At 45.0% G+C, this 18,125-nt stretch overlaps 1 protein-coding gene across 1 annotated transcript; it reads right to left on the reverse strand.

The window, feature by feature from the left end:
• Positions 1-721: 721 nt before the first annotated feature.
• Positions 722-7,539, reverse strand: LOC146008817 (uncharacterized). Its single transcript, XM_083148529.1, has 2 exons — positions 7,449-7,539; positions 722-3,125 (listed from the first exon to the last, which is right to left on the reverse strand). Exon 2 carries the CDS (start codon positions 2,816-2,818, stop codon positions 782-784), a length of 2,037 nt encoding a protein of 678 aa, XP_083004655.1. The 5' UTR covers positions 2,819-3,125; positions 7,449-7,539; the 3' UTR covers positions 722-781.
• Positions 7,540-18,125: the final 10,586 nt, after the last annotated feature.

Here is an 18,125-nt window from a genome sequence, read left to right on the forward strand (position 1 = left end):
GCATGGTGATATATTTGATTACAGAAATCAATGTGAAATACTAATGCTCTGAATAAGATTTGATATAGCTGGGCCACGGAAGTAGGCTGGGCTTAGATGATTATATAAGCTGGGGAATATAGGGGAAAAGTTTCAGGTCAATAAATCAAGTGACCAGACATAGAGGGAAAAGCCAGGTTAAATACACAAGCAATTGAACCGCCGAATACACATAGTATGGGCGGTGGAAGTTTGATAATTAAGATAAGTTTAGTTTTTCTATTTCATCTACTAGGGGTGCTGAAGAGAATCGATCATACGCCGATGTATCGATTGTCTGATCTATTAATTACCTTATTTGACCTCAGTGTGAAGACCCCTTAGAGCTCCGTGAGAGTGTAACCTCATATGATATGACCAGTAACGATGACCACAGATACAAGGTTGAACTCTGATTTAATGATGACGAAAACAACATATTTATACACAACAAACGACGCTGGTTCAATTACATGATTGGTTAATATTTGGTGCAGAGGTAGGGAAATAGCAGTGTCTTTGTGGGGTGGCTTATACATCGCCTTGTGTAGTATTCGTTAGTTATGAGAAAGCACAGAATGTACAGTGTCTAAGGAAAGTAACAAAGTTTATGATAGCAGCGAGTACTGGAAAAGAGCCAGGATATAACCACCTTGAAATCAGCAGGGACAGACATAGAGAAACAAGATGGCTGATTAACCCTTCACAGAGAAACAAGATGGCTGATTAACCCTTCAATCCCCTCTTAGAATCAATGTCCTTTTTAGACAATTTGATTCTTGTAGATGGCATCTTGCTTGGTACGGTGAATTTTGACATATTCACTATAATCTTCTGGTGAGGGAAGGCTTTTGGCGAGATCAGTGTACATAGCAGGTGTTACATTATCCAGGTACTTGGAACCAATCTTCTTACATATGGGAAAGACACAATATCCTACTATCATAAGTACAATAATTATAATGAGGATAAATATGCCTATTTGTGTTAGTGCGTGTTTCCAATCATTTAACCATCCGAACCAGCTACTCCAGGGGTCCGTGATACCTGAGTTCTTCTTGAGTTCGATGGATAAATTTTCTAGATGTTTAATAGCTAGGGTAGTTTTTCCATTAGGACCTGTGTTGTCTGGGATATAAGTACAGCATCCATTAACCTTACCTATGTACACACAGGTTCCTCCTTTCTCGGCAAGCATCATATCTAAAGCCATGCGATTCTGAAATGTCATTTGTGATGTAGCTTCTAACTGTTCAGCAATACCTTTCAAAGCGTCCCTAGTATCATTAACGAAGCGCTGTTGATTATAATATATGTAATTTATCCAGTTCACATTTTTATTGATGGTTACCTGGGGAAGCAGGGACTCGAAGCCGGCAGCGACCTCATCACGAGCCTTAAATTCTTTAGGAACTCCCCGGGGAACACCAATAGTGTCTATGTATATGTGTGGATCGAAGCTTTCCTTTGGAGCTTCTCTTTTGTTTCTGGAGTTTGTGTTAGGTTTATCTGTGGGAGGAGGCTCAGGCAAATCGGCTGGGAGAATGTGTATGGGCATAATGATCTTTGCCAGGGCACACTCTCCTTTCCAAGGATTATCCAGCTTTGTCCTGAGTCTCATGTCTCCACAAATAAAATAAATATCTCCCAAAGATTTCTTCATGGTGGGTATGGTGATATGTCTTCTTTCAGCACAATACCCATCAGGAAACAATTTCAATTGTACAACATTTTGATCAGTACTATTAGAGAAATAACAAGTGTAATTACCGGGGTAAATAGTTATAGTACTACCAGGGTTGGTATTCTTTGTCATAATGGGGTATTCCTTTTTCCATTGTTCACATTTGGCTTCTTCTATTACAGTGTCAGTGTATAAACTAAAAAAGCATTTATCCTGTTCAGGTGGTATGTGTATGGGTACAGTACCTAAATGGGGTCTGGACTTTCCACACACATAGCAATCAGTTTGATTAACCTTGCGGGCATTATACTTCATCCATTCTAACCAATAGTTTACATCAGAGAAACCTGTTTCCATAGACATGGTATCTTCATACGTGGGATTATCAATGGCTAACATATCATTAAAAGTAGTGACATGTGGTTTAAGGAATGATGGTGGTGTTTTAGGTTTTACAGTGGCTTTGAGGGCGGTGTATTCTGGGTTATCGTACATGTCCTTTAAATGGAATTTTCCTCTTGGGCCCCCGTTTTCCCCTGATTGATATTTACCCAAGACATATAGTCCGGCATCACCGGGGGCCGGGTTTTCTAGGTTAATGATAAATTGGCCATTGCAGGTGCCCTTTTTTCGTAGGGACATACGGGCTAGTAAGGATCGACCATTGGACCATTTATGGATGCCAACATCGGGGTAATATCCCCAGTCTTGGCTGATATCAAAGGCAGTGGTATCTGCTCTAGTGTTCCACCCAACAGCCCCCCATGAGTTGCAAGAATCTCCCCAGTAAGTACTAGTGACACATATATATACGTGACTTACAGCGTGTGGTGTGTGTTGGATGTTACACAGCCAGGGCAGCGGTGGTTCTTCTCGATTCCCGCCTTGATTGTTTGAACAAGATACAATATCACAATAAGAAAATATGAAAGTAGCAACAGTTGTACTAGAAGAATTATACCAGAAGGTAAAACGTCCATCATTCTGAGTAATATCAACTTCAGCAAAACAGTTATAAAGAACAAGCCCGAATAAAATCACTAGGGCTAAGGTGGGGGGAGTCATATCCTGTAGCGTCGTCCTCGGCTTCAGAATGTTGTACCCCTGATTCCTCATCACCTCCAGCCGGCAGGTCTTCTCCAAGTTGGAGGTCAGAGCCACTGGCTCCCGTTATTACCTCTCTCGTCCCGTCTGTGTCAGTCTCGGGATCGGTGTCGACCTCTGTGTTGACGTGTGGTGGAGGTGGAATTTTCTTTACTCTGGATGCATGGATCCACGTTGGTCCTTCGTCGGTGAGGACAGCCGTCCTGGTAACCGCGACCACTTCTGTTTCTGGACCGTAGGTGAAATCTCCTGGATGTTTATTTCTGGGTAGGATCTTTACAACGACCTTGTCTCCAACCCTAAATGGGTGAGTGGGTATCTGTGGATGAGAAGGATTCTTAAAGATAACATTTTGTTCAACTTCATTAAGTTTCTGTATTAGGGATCTGACATACTCTTCTCTTATTATTTCTAAGTCTCCTTCTGTGGTAACTAAAGGGTTCTTTGCCCAGGGAGTGGGGAAAGGTCTGCCCATCAGTACTTCAAAGGGGGAGTAACCTAGAGTCTTTTGTGGAGTCATTCTCTGTGGGTGATATGGAATGTGAAACTTCCATTCTATTTGCAGTGCTTTGACTAGTTCTGCTGTGACTTTGGCTGTGAAGGCTGAACCTTTATCGCTATTGATTTGGAGCGGGCATCCTCAGCGCGGAATGATCTCTCGCGTGAGTATGCGGGCTACTGTTTTTGCATCTTCTGATTTAGTGGGATAAGCTTCCTGCATTATTGATATGTGTAAAATCTATTTGAAGATGTGTGAATGGTGTGGTTGGGTATTCTAGATGTTGGTGTCTTGCTTTATTTGGGTTGTTTGGGTTGTTTCTAAGACACACTATACATCTACTGATGTACTGTTTTACAAGTTCTTTGGCATTAGTAATGTAGAAATCATTGGAGAGGAGTAAAGTAGTTGTTACTATACTATGGTGTCCTACTCCGTGGTAATGTACTATGAACAATGATGCACTGGTTTGGGGTATACATGGTTTCCCCTCTTTGCAGATTAATCCAGTCCGTGGATTCTTCTGCAATATTGGATATGTTCAATCTGATAGATCTGAATTAGAGGCAGCAGCCTGTAATTCTGTCAGTAGGTATGTATCATCTAACGAAGGAGGCGAGATGACAGCAAGAGTGAGGTTATATGTTGCTATAGTGGCAGCACGTTTAGCAGCGGTATCAGCAAGAGCGTTGCCTTTGCTGATATCATCCTTTCCTCCAGTGTGTGCTTTACAATGAAGGATGGCAATTTGAGATGGTAATGTAATTGCGTGTAAGAGATCTGTGATGAGTTGCGCATGTGATATGCCTTTCCCATCAGCGCCAGTGAAGCCTCGGCGTTGCCAGATCATACCATGATCATGAACAACTCCGTAAGCGTATTTGGAGTCTGTGTAAATTGTGACAGGTTTGTCTTTGTAAATGTGACAAGCTCGAGTGAGTGCAATGAGTTCTGCAGCTTGTGCTGACTGTAAGGGGACTGTCTTTGCTTCAAGGGTGGTGTTTGGAAGTTTAACCACTGCATATCCTGCCTGGTACGTGTTGTCATTGGGACGGCTGCAGGAGCCGTCAACAAATATTATGTCGGCATCGGGGATAGGCACAGTCGACATGTCTTGTCTGGGTGAAGTTTCTGAGTCAATTGTCAGAGTACAGTCATGTTGAGGCGGCGCCTCGTCGTCAGGTCCTTTAAGACCTAAAAGTGCGTTTAGTACAGGGACAGGTCCTTCTGAGTTTGTTGCGTATTTTACAGTGAGAGAAGGATTCCCTAGTAGGAGTACTTCATAGCCGCTGAGTCTTTGGGCAGACATGTGTTGTGTGTGTAGACCTTTGAGGATGGAGAGGACATTATGTGTGGTATGTAACACAGTAGGATGTCCTAATGTAAGTGATGTGGACATCTCAACAACCATTGCACAGGCAGCCAGTGCTCGAAGACAAGCTGGCATTCCTTGCACAGTGACAGGCATTACTTTTGAAAAAAAATGCGACAGGGCGCATTTTGCCTCCGTGAAGTTGGGTCAGTACACCCGCCATAGTTGTACATGTGTCCCTTGCAAACAAGTGAAATGATAACATATAGTCCGGGAGACCAAGCGCGGGACTCTGTACTAACATTTCTTTCAATTTTTTAAATGCAGAATACATTTCATCTGACCATTGTATAACCTTGGGTTTGTCTTTGAGTGTGCATTGTCTCAAGATATTATCATAGTAGGAACAATCAGAAATCCACTGTCTGCAGTAACTTACCATACCCAAGAAAGACAACATATCCTTCTGGGTAGTTGGGGTGACCAGGCCCAATACAGACTGTATGCGTTGTGGACTGATTTTCCTTTCTCCCTCAGAGAGTACAAAACCCAGGTAATTGACATGCGTTTTACACCATTGCAATTTTGCTCTTGACACTTTGTGTCCACATTAACAATGAAATTCCATTTAACCGGCTGGCCTCCTCGGTGACACTACAGAGAAGCAGATCATCTGCATACTGTAGCAGGACAGAACTATGGGGGGGGTGCCATGGAGCCAATGTGGCTTGGAGGACTATGCTATAGACCACGGGAGAGTCAATATAGCCTTGGGGTAAACGACACCACATTAATTGTTTACCTTTAAATGAAAAAGCAAAGAGTAATTGGGTCTCTGTGTCAATAGGAATACTTGAAAAACGCATTTCTTAAAGTCTATGACACTAAAGAAAGCTGCGTTTGCAGGGATGGCTGAGATGAGTGAATTGATGTCAGGTACTATGGGTGCAATAGGAACAGTCTTTTGCAGTTCACCATCATAGTTAAGGGAACATAGAACACTGGTAGTGGCCCCACTGTCCACCAGGAAGGACAGTCCCTCATCATCTACATATAATGTGATGAGGGGAGAATCTTCCCAGTGAGTAGTGAACTGTACAAAAGATGGAATACCCTCCTCCGGGCCCCGTCAATGGGTAGGGTCGGTCCAGTCAACTCTGAAAAGTACGCTTTCTTGAGGTGGTGTAGGACCCTGTCGGGAAAGCCCTTGTTGGGGTCTTGGCGTGCAAGGTTGTTGTGGTTTCCGAGAAGGGAAAGGGCAATCTCTAGCCCAGTGTGTGTTCTGGCCACAGTTGAAACAAGTAGTCTGTTTATGAACTGCGCCAGTGTTGTTGTAATCCCTGGTGTATGGTGGTGCACGAAAGGTTTGGTTCTGTGGAGGCCTTAAAGGTCTCCTGTTACTTTGTGGGGGTCCCCTATTTTGTCTATTGGGCGGACCCTTATTACTGTTCTGGAAGTTGTGAGTAGAGGAAACTGCAGTTTTCCTCATGTCAAAACAACCAGCTGATTCTTTCTCATACAAATGATCACTGAATTGTGGGCATGTCTCGTTAGGTAGGGGAGGTGGATATGTTACAGTCTTTTTACTTTGTTTTGAATCCATGTTTATGTACAGTTCTATTATGATTCCGTGTGAATGTTTTCCACTTTTTGATTTGTTGTTGATGACTATAATCTTCACTAAGATCTATGAAGTTTAGAATCTGGCTACTTTCTGGTAATTGTTTTATTTGTTCAATAGATTTTGGGCAAATAATGGGATAGGTGAAAAGATTGATTGGTAGATCTGTCACGAAGAAAGGATAGAGTTGATCAATATATTTACTGGTGATTTCTGTGCGTAAGTGACAACCTACTATGAGGACTGCCTCACACACAGTGCCATTAGAGAATGTTTTAATTGTGGATTTAAATCTTATCCTTTGTTTGTTGACAGATACCAATATTGGATAATATTCTGGATTCTTATACCACAATATTAAACTACTTTGGCAACTATTGCAATTTCCTATCGGTGGACATTCATAATCTGACATGTAATATGAGAGCGTGAAAAGATTCAAAGTGTATTAGATCAGGGGCACCGTCACAGAGAGGCAGGTAAAACCTGTTGCAGCAGACTGTGAGGGTTAGTCTTTATCCAAACACTTATAGAATCATGTATTCACTTTAGACATCTCATAAATTGTTATTTATATATGGTTTGTTAGTGGAACCACAGACTGTCTACGTGACAGTGGATAGAGTCCAGTGGTTATAATGTGAAAACTGTATATGAAGCCTCACGTTGCGTTACTCCGAAGGGGAGAACATAAGTCCGCAAGTCTGTTGGCATACAGTAATCAATGAGACAATAGAGTTATTGTGCGTGAACTTACCAACCGCACGGTTTACAAAGAAATACAGATATCACAAGTGTGTATACTTACCAATCACACAAGGATATTGAAATAAGAAAAACTTATACTTCAAACTAAACATAGTAAAGAAATTTGGCCAATGAAATAGTGGGTGTTCAAAATGAGGTTCTATTTGGATAAAGACCCGTGGTCTCTTCGTACACCAAGTACGGTATCTGATCCTAGATCAGTGTGTACACAAAACAAAGATAGAAGATTTTAACTTCTATGAACTGACATCCGATATCCCCCAGGGATAGAGTCATAGGTTCAGGATCGAGTTTGTCCGTAACCTCACAGCGGTCTCAGATTAGACTTTTGGAGTCTGCTGACAACCGTGTAGGAATGAACTTCGAATCCCGCGGCGAGCCCCCAGCTCTGTTGGGAAATCGATCATGCGCCGATGTATCGATTTCCTTATCTATTAATTACCTTATTTGACCTCAGTGTGAAGACCCCTTAGAGCTCCGTGAGAGTGTAACCTCATATGATATGACCAGTAACGATGACCACAGATACAAGGTTGAACTCTGATTTAATGATGACGAAAACAACATATTTATACACAACAAACGACGCTGGTTCAATTACATGATTGGTTAATATTTGGTGCAGAGGTAGGGAAATAGCAGTGTCTTTGTGGGGTGGCTTATACATCGCCTTGTGTAGTATTCGTTAGTTATGAGAAAGCACAGAATGTACAGTGTCTAAGGAAAGTAACAAAGTTTATGATAGCAGCGAGTACTGGAAAAGAGCCAGGATATAACCACCTTGAAATCAGCAGGGACAGACATAGAGAAACAAGATGGCTGATTAACCCTTCACAGAGAAACAAGATGGCTGATTAACCCTTCAGGTGCCGACCCATTTATGCAGCTCGGGAGGGTTTTAAGTACAAAATATATCCCAGGTTGGGTAATGTTAAACGGAAGTTCTATGCTACCACTGAGTTGCGACGGAAAAGGGGAGGTCCCATGTTTGGGGCAACCTGACCGTCAATGGAAGTTGAAAGTTCATTTTATGTTGGTGTTTTTGGGGACATTTTCCCCAGGTTGGGGGGGGTTTGGGGGAGGGGGGGGGGAGGTTGGGGTGTTTTGCAGAAAGTCCAGGGATGTTATACTGAATTACCTAGATATGGGATGATATGTCTCAATTGAAGATTTGCTCTTGGAATGTAGGGGGGATTAATTCTGCCATCAAGCGGAAAAAAAATATTATTGTATTTAAAACAACAGAAAGCGGATGTAGCTATGCTGCAGGAAATGCATCTCACAGAGAGTGAGCACGCCAAGCTGGGAGTGTTGGGATTCACTGTGGCAGCCTCTGCTTCATATTCATCTAAGGCACGAGGAGTAGCCATACTAGTTAGATCGGCAGTGGCCCCTAAGTGCTCACAGTTATATGCCGACCCAACAGGCCGATTTGTGATCACGGAGGTCTCAATGTTACAGGAAACGTTTATTTTTTGTAATGTTTATGCCCCCAATGTGAATTCTAAAAAATTATTTTGTAGGTTGATGAACAAATTGTACCCCCATGCCAACTCTCAGCTTGTGGTGGGAGGGGACTTCAACATGGTGGCTCTCCCATCGATGGACAGGTCGGCTTCCACCACAAGGCGTATCCCTAAACATGCTATAGATATAAAGTATATTGTTGATCAGCTGCATTTGTTGGATTACTGGAGGGTGCTGCACCCAACAGATAGGGACTATACATGTCTGTCGGCAGCCCATGGGACGCTGTCACGTATCGATTATTTGATGCCGTCGTCCAGCATGTTCCTTAAGTTGCTGGATGCGGGCATCAATGCTATGGGTGTATCGGACCATTCATTGATTTGGTGTTTGATGGAAACGGGTATTGATATAGGACACCACAGACAGTGGAGGTATCTCGCAGGCTCTACCAAGTTTAGACAGGCATTAGAGGCAAAGTGGGCAGATTATTCCCATACAAATCAGGATCATGTAGGGGACCCTCTGCTTTACTGGCAGACAGCTAAGACAGTCATGAGGGGGGAAGTAATGGCGTTTGTTAGTAAATACAAAAAAGACCGCTCTAAAAACATATTGACAGCTCAGGAGGCCTTGACGGTAGCTTACGCGCCATATAAACAGGACTCCAATGACAATACCAAATCAGCGTATTTACAGGCTAAGTCCAACTTTGACTCCATAATGGAAATACAAACCACCAGACATATATCTGACACCTCTTTTCAGTTTTACAAACATGGAAATAAGAATGGAAGACTTCTGTCTAACTTGATTAGGGGATCAAGGCCAACAGCGGTGGTGACAGCCCTTAAAACACCCGAGGGAGCCAGGAAAACAAGGGGAGTGGAGGTATTAGAAATCTTCAGACAGTTTTATGAAAAGCTATATACTCAGGGACCTATTGACACAAATTCACAGACCAGGTTTTGGGATTCAATTGTAGTGCCACAAATTCCAGAGGGTAATAAAGCCAGTTTGAGGAGCCCCATTACAGCAGAGGAAGTATCCCAAACAATTAAGAAACTGAAACCCCTGAAGGCCCCGGGACCGGACGGGTTCTCGGGAGAGTTTTATAAAATACTGGTAGATAAAGTCAGCGCACCCTTGGCCAAGGCCTTCAATGCTATAATGGAGGGCTCTCCTCTGCCCTTATATTTCAACTCGGCAGTGGTCAGGGTATTACCAAAACCGGGACGTGACGTGGAGGATCCGGGATCATATCGCCCAATCTCGCTTCTTAACAGTGATTACAAACTTCTAACTAAAATTTTATCTGATAGACTCAAATTTATACTGCCTGGGGTGGTCGGGATAGACCAAACAGGATTCATTTATGGCCGACATTCAGTAATTAATGTGTGGAAGGTTCTAGCAGTGATCCAACACCTAGAAGGGGGAGGTGATGCGGGTGATCATGTAGTGTTGGCTATGGACGCCGAAAAAGCGTTTGACCTTGTAACCTGGAGCCATTTATATGAGTCTCTATCGCGGTTCGGATTTCCAGAGGAGTTTGTAAGACTACTTAAATTACTTTACCATGAACCTAGAACCCAAGTGGCATGTAATGGCTACATGTCACCTTACTTTACCATACAGAAGGGAACTAGACAGGGGTGCCCGTTGTCACCCCTGCTCTTTGCATTGGCATTGGAGCCCCTGGCAATTGCCATTCACACTCACCCATTATTCAAAGGAATAACAGTGGGTTCCTCGGAACAGAGACTATGCTTGTTTGCAGACGATATGTTGGTGTTTGCCTCGGATCTGTCCACGTCCGTCCCGACCATCTTAAAACTACTGCTTGAATTTGGCTCGTTTGCGGGGTATAAAATTAATATCCAAAAATCGGAGGCCCTAGTGGTCCTCCAGGACCCTACGACTGGAACCCACCTACCAGTACTCTCGCAATTTAACATAAATACTCACAAAATCAAATACTTAGGGATAAATATACAGAGTAGACTATCTCAATTGTACAAGGAAAACTTTGAACCAATAATCATAGGTATATTGAAACAATTGGAGAAATGGAAATCTCTTCCATTATCCCTGATGGGGAGGGCAGCAGTTCTTCAGTCTATCATATTCCCAAAACTCTCCTATTGCATGCAGATGATCCCCATTAGACTGTCTAAATCAGACATAAAAAGGGTGACTTCAGCCTTTTTCAAATTCCTTTGGGCAGACAAGAAGCCAAAAATTTCTAGAGATAAGTTGTATTTCAGGAGGGTGGAGGGGGGACTCGGGGTACCTCATTTGGCGGCCTTCATCCACTCTGTTTTTATGAGGTACATAATTGATTGGATGACAGGGACAGACTATTATACCCATAAGACACTAGATTCGGAAATGTTTCCCCAGATGTCTACAGCGGCACTTCTGCATGTTCCAAGGTCGGCCTTACCCCCCTTAGCAATGCAGAACATTCTATTTGCAGACACATACCTGGTTTGGCGGGCTATCAACAAGAGACTGGGCCGTAGAAGTGAAGTGTCGAGATATGCCACTTTCTGGGGGAATCACAATTTTCTTCCGGGAACACTCAACACCACGTACCTTGGGTGGGCTAGCAAGGGACTCTCAGCTATTCGAGACGTGTTTGACCCGGGGGGACAAATAATGACCTTCCAGGACCTGGTTGCTAAGTACTCCATTGATAATAAAGATTTCTTTATGTATTTGCAGATTAGACATTATATACAGACTATGCCCTCGCCTATGATAGCAGTAGGGGTTCAGGACCCTTTGCACGTGGTTTTCGTATTAAGTTCCACTGGCCCATACCGTCTTAGATACATATACCCGAGTCTGTTGCCATCGGACCCTAAAATAAAATGGGAAGGAGTAGCAACTCAATGGCGATCTGACATACCATCGGTGGTTGCCCAGGACATTCTGACTAAACACCTAGAAAAGACCATGAAAATCTTACAGTCAGCTATGTTACAGGAGGTACACTTAAAAACCCTTCACAGAGCTTACATGACCCAGGCACAACACAAACATTTCATCCCAGGGGAACTGGGCTTGTGCTTGAAATGCAGGAGCTCACAGTCCAATTTTTTCCATAGTATGTGGGAATGTAGTAAGATACGAAAGTTCTGGTATAAGGTCTTGGGACTAATAAATAAAGTATGCGGACTAAAACTGGTGAAAGATCCACTGGCTATGCTGCTGGCAAACTTTAGTAATTGGAACTTGGAGGGCAAGAAGACAATATTGTACCCATTTTTGACAATGACGGTAACAGTGGCCAAAAAAGTGGTTCTGCGATCATGGACTTCGCCTAAGGCACCAATGTTGTCATCGGTCAAGGTGGAACTTGATAATCTGTTATTTTTTGATAGAAGGGCCACGTTGCCAGACATAGAAAATGGAGTGCGACGCTTCCATAGGAAATGGGGGGTCTATATAGACTCGCTAGATCAGGCTACAAAGACTCATATTTTCAAATTATTTGAAGGCAACACGTGGTATCTATTGAGGACATTGTAGTGAACATAACTGGATTACTTTCTGCAGGGAGGGGGGAGGGGGGGAAAGGGAGGGGGGGTAGAGTTAGTAGTTTGTTGAAAAGTTGTAATGTGTCGACAAGTTAAAAATGTAAGCGAGATAATCGCGTGAACAAATAACTCACACTTGAATGCCTTTTACAGCTTTTAACTGGTAGATTTTATTGGTACACTCATTGCAATTTTGTTTAATCTTTATTGTGATAAAATAGAAAATTAACAGTTTGTGACATATGTACAACCACCATGTATATATAACAGCTGGTCTGTGAATGTCAATGCATTTTACACAACTGCTCAATAAAATTGTTTATTAAAAAAAAAAAAAAAAAAAAAATATCCTACATGATCAGCAACACAATAATAATGCTGAACATCGCTGTGACGGTCACTAGGAGTAGATACGCTTTTGTATTTGGGATGAACAACTTCGCATCCACTCTGCTGAAATAACTTGTGACTCTCCTAATAACTGGTCTCAATCTGGGGATCTGTAAAACCCCACTGGCACTAGGTATGGCATACCTGCAGTCACTGGCTATGGTGCATCACACTGACTTTCCTCCGGCTGGTCATGGGTAAGGCACAGGTACCAGGGGGTCCCCTGAATAATGAGGAGTTTAATTACAGTTGCATTGTGGGAGTGGACTACAGGTGTCAGTGCAGCGCAGAAAGAATTGGGCGCCAGGCCATCTCATAAAACAGCAATAAACAGTTTATTTTAACATATAGCAAGGATGAAGCAGGGAAAACTTCTGAACACTCTCCTCCAGCACAAAGCATAATGGTTACATCAGGTCACTTATCATTCCATCTCCTCCAGCACATTAATCATTTCGGTTCCATCAGTTCCATCAAGGCACCTCCTCCAGCACGTCACTTAATTGCAGCAGCATAAATATGGCGAACAGCAGTTCATACCAGGGCATTCTGGGACCAGTAGTACTACACATCACAGGTTACTGTCTCTCTCATACATAACAAGGACTCTTGTCAATGGGGGGCTACTCAGCATGCCGCGTTGCTTCGACCACTCTCCCAGATACGTCCTCTCCTGAGACTCACACCTGGCACTCTTTTAGGGCACCTCTACAGGTGGGCATCACCCTCTCACTGGACTCTGTGTACTGCTGCTCTCTCTCTGTCAGGTTCTTTGCTGGGACTGGCAGCACTCCCCACATGTGCTGTGAGGGGCTGCATTCTCCTCATGTTACTCTGCAGGAAAAGCACCCACATGTGCTGCTGCTCTCTACATAGAAGAGGTGCAACTCATGACTGCTGTTTCCAAAGCTGGGGACCATGGAAATGACAGTTAGCCATCCCATGGCCCCAGCAATCATCCATGCACCTTCTCCCCTTCACTCCAAACTTGTACTGAATCTGCTACTTTCTAACTACACTTCCTGTCTTCCCCCTCTGCAGGAAGCTTGCATGTGATCACTGCCTGATCCCCAAACTTCTCCCAATCAGTGCACAGGAAATAGACCTAGATATGCATGATAAAACTAAATGGTATTAACCCTTGCAGTACCAGGGTATTACAGATCTACAATCAGTTTGTCACCTACAACTGCTATTTTATTATACTGACAGTGACTTCCATCAGCATTGCAGTATGGTCACTGATTGCCAATAGGAGGAGAAGCAGCAGTCCCCCAACAACACAAAAAAAAAAAAAAACATGACATTTTTTTTTCATGCCAGTTGATTGCCACAATTAATTTTCAGCAAAATACAATGCACTTTTAACACTGTTTGCTAATTATTTTGCAGATCAAACTACACAATGTCATCCAGCTGGCCACAACCCCCCTCGTGGACACGTGCCACCAGAGCGAGCTAGTGAGTATATTTATAAATACACACAAACACACTATTCTAACCCATAAAAACATTTGTCTGCCAGACACAAAAAAAAATCCACCAGACCTGACGCCTGTGAATAACAAACCAATCATCTAAATCTGTACACCATACAAAACACACGGTGAAGGAAAATCCCTATACATGCTGCGGGCCTGCTATTGGCCACTAATTATGTCCCTTGAAAAATGGCATAATAGGCCACCGATACACTATGGCCCCCCAACCACCACCCACAACCCAACCCAAGAGCTTAGTGTGCAAATCCAAAAATCAAAATGGCAGTTAAAAGAAACATGGGCCAAAGGCTGAGTAAGATTTTTTTTTAGGGGTAAACATGCACATTATACATGATGGGCCAGATTCATGAAACATTTTTTGGTTATATGATGAGCAATACTCATAGGAGAAACCACACACCAGAACAGAACAACACAATAATTGTTAATCAAGTACATACATCACTATAACTATCCATCACATACAGTATATGGACCATTTTTTTAAAAAACCCACAAGGAGTGTTGTCAAAGAACATTGGTAAACATTGAGCAACATTTCACTACACCATAAAACTCCACAGCAGTATTGCATCATTTACCAATTTGCAAATATTCACAGGAACATCTCAAGAACTGGTCCATCAGGAAGAGGACCCACATCCTGACCCACCAATGCTGGACGTTGATGGGGAAATAATGCTCCACACAGTGGACCCCTACGAGGCAGAGGATATCCCTACTGAGCCAGCCAGCACAGCAAGGCAAAAAAGTACCCACCATGTACACCACTCCCTACTTCCAGACCCTTTTTTTCAAAATGTGTGATTTAGCCAACAAAAAGTGTGAAGTTCACTGCAAATCGACACACATTAATTTGTCGATTGGTGCAAAAAATGCGATTTTGGCTATTTCATACAGTTGATGAGTACGCTTGGTATCTTTATCGGGATAATAGCAGGCAGTATCGACAGTCATCTTGCAGAAATTACTCAGGCCCTTAGGGCACAAAATGACACCCTTACAACCCAAAATGACTGCATTAGGGCCCAAACTGAGACCATTTGCAGTCTAAGGGCAGGATGTATTCAAATACATCGCCGCCTGCCCGCCGCGATGCCAGCGCATATGTACTAACATATGCGTCTGGCATCGCGGTGCGGTAACTGAGACCCCCCGCGATACCTGTACTGTGGTGTGTGGGGGTCTCCTCTCTGCCGCCTCCTGCTGCCTTCACGCCGGGGACAGCTAAGCAGGCTGTCCCCGGCGCCTCCTCCCCCCCCCCCTGCAGCTGGAAGGACATCCGGCTGTGTTGCTTGGGGGAGGAAGGGCTTACCTTCCAGGGTCCAGGAGGACCTGCTAGAATGTAAGCCCAAGGGAGGGGGAGAGGGGGTGGCGGGCGGTGAAAAGAAGCCCAAAGGCTTCTATAGGGTATCGCAATTACAGATTATGAGAATGCTTGGAATCTTTATCTGGATAATATTCCTTTTCACTGTAATTCTTTCTACGTATCTGACGTCGGATCTTGTGGCTAAAAAAAAAGAATGGCAGGCAGTATCGACACTCGCCTTGCAGAAATTACTCAGGCCCTTAGGGAACAAAATGACACCCTTAGGACCCAAAATGACTGCAATAGGGCCCAAACTGAGACCATTTGCAGTCTAAATGAGAATATCTCAGCCCAGACCCAAGCTATTCAGGGCCAAACTAATGTATTGGTCTCCTTGCATACCCAAATGTCTGGCCAAACACCAAACTTACAACTTCCCGGCCCTTCCCCAGTGACCAGAGTGTTCTCCACTCCTATTAGCAGCTCCCCAACTTCTCTGCCACATCGCAGTGTACGGGCTCCCACCAAGTGACAGACACTCTGGCAGTGTACTCAAAAACTCTGGCAGTGTACTTCTGCTTAACGGAGAAGTGGAAACTGTAGCAGCTGTGCTAGGACTAGTTGCATTCTGCATAATGGATCGCATGACAGCAGATTGGAGCTTCTGGGGAGAGCTGGCTGTGTCTGTCCTATGCGCTGTGGACGGTTTTGCCACATTAGCCATGGCCATGACAACATCCATCTGGGTGGCCTATGCTGGCTACATTCTATTTAAGATATCCTACATGGACTTCCGGTTCCGCCCTGATGTGAAGAGGCCGCAGGGAAGCGGAGCTCCGTGAGCGGTGAGTCGGGCGGCACCCCTAGGCCACCGCTACACGGAATAACAGCGTCCAGAAGGCAGGCGGAACACCCCAGGAGCAGGCGGTGGTGCATGGAGAGATATTTTTCTCCTATGCTGTACCGCAAAAGCCGTCGCTCCTATACTCCGGCATCACAGCGCTCAATCAAGATGGCGGCCGCGTCCACCAGCGTGACCAGGACCAAAACGGCGTCTCAGACAGCACCCAGCAATCCACCAACGGTAGCGGAGGACACCCTGATGCCACACCACGGACCGGCTTCCCCCCAGAGCACCTACTCAGGTACCCCCGCATGTTTAATACAAGGGGAGGACAGCAGGGCTGGGGACACTGACAATGGGGCTTATCAAGATATGCTGAGAGCTATCAAAACCACCATTGCCCCGATGTTTAAGGAGCATGCAGAGACTTTCCAGCAAACTTGTGCTGAGCTAAAGGAACATATGTCACAGTTATCTAGAAGGGTGTCCCACAATGAAACACAAATTGGGGCTGTTTTTCATGATGTGCAGAATTTAAAAGCTCATAATGCGGACTTCCGGTGGGCGGGGCGCCAAGAGCGGCCGCATCTTAACCAGCTCCTCTGAGGGGAAAAACTTCATCCATTCCCATCACCTAATTAACTGACAAAAGAAGAAATCAAACGACAAATTCGGAAAGCTGAGGCTGCAGCGATCCCGAATATACCCTTCAGGGAGCTGAAAACTACTTTGCCACCGGAGTCCGGCCTTAACAGAAGGAGGCCTGCATGACCGCCCAAGTTTGGGCGCGAAACATGGCGTGCTGACAAGCCAGTCAGCCAGCCAGCCACGGAAAACAGCCCCAGACTACCTCCCCTTCAACAAGGGATTCTTGCCCCAACGCAGACTACCGATCGGGGGAAAAACCAAGCTGCGGGGACTGAGCCTTGCCCGCTCCCGAGAACAGAACTCAACCACACCCGTGCAGGAAGCAGACCAGGTCGCAGGCCGGGACATACTACCTACCCAGAAGCAGACAGCCTTTGCACCCGACCTGCGACACTGCAGAGACCCAGATGGGAGAAGCGGGGCCGCAGCAGGCAACCTGCCCCACCAGACGAAACATCGCAGCGGGCAGAGGGAGTGACCCACCCGGAAGACGCCGTGGGAGACGCACGCGGAGGGAGTGGAGACACAGACGGGACAAGACCAAAGGCACCCCTGACCTGCCGGCGAAGTTCCCAGAGGGAGAAACCCAGAGAGAGCGAGTAGCGCAGACCGGGAGGCCGCAGCAGGACGGGACACCACTACCGGGGACGGAGGAAGCGGCAACGTGGAAACAGTAACAGGCGCAACAAAAGCCTCAACCTCACAACCGCCGCTTGGACTTTCCCCCACCCGCTAATCCACCCGCCTGGTCCCCCCCCTCCCTTCTCCGTTCCCGCTCCCGCACTCGCCCCCACTCCCGCTCCCACGGAGCACTATAACCTGGGCTGCCATACGAACGCAGCATATGCTGCATCACCCGCTAAAGCCCAAACAAGCCCAACACAACTACCCCTCCACTAGCTCTGCACGCCCGTTACCCTAAAGTGCAGTCCAAAACACCAAAGGGGCAAAAGTCCATCTCAAACCAGCCTACAGAAGCCAAAATCTGATCCACCTACCCCCCAATCCCATACCCAAGTCACCTCCCCCAGTGGGATAACCAGCACCCCGGACTTTAACTAACTGCCACTGAGGACTGAGACTCCGTCTATACAGCAAGGAACCCCACGTAAAATACCCATACCCCATAGGAGGCAACAGGACTGTGTATAAGAAGCCTCACTGACCATATGAAACCAACCGGCGCATTTAAATAGAACTAAGGCTGCACAGCTTAACATATCAGACAACCCTATCAATCCAACTACTGTGCCAAACCTTCAGGCACACCTGTGCAACTAGCACAAGTATAATGCTGGAACTATAATTCCTACACAATCTACAAGGATAGAGCACCGAGACGCTTGGTTAATCAGTGAGCTTTCAAGCTTTTTCTCCCCCATTAACGGATCACATTTGAACACTACCTATACTC

This window comes from Crinia signifera, chromosome 1 (assembly GCF_055691185.1).
Source record: "Crinia signifera chromosome 1, ASM5569118v1, whole genome shotgun sequence".
In the NCBI taxonomy this organism is placed as follows: domain Eukaryota; kingdom Metazoa; phylum Chordata; class Amphibia; order Anura; family Myobatrachidae; genus Crinia; species Crinia signifera.

Coding starts and splice junctions, on each gene's coding strand:
- LOC146008817 (XM_083148529.1), bottom strand. CDS start 2,818: ATGAGGAATCAGGGGTACAACATTCTGAAGCCGAGGACGACGCTACAG.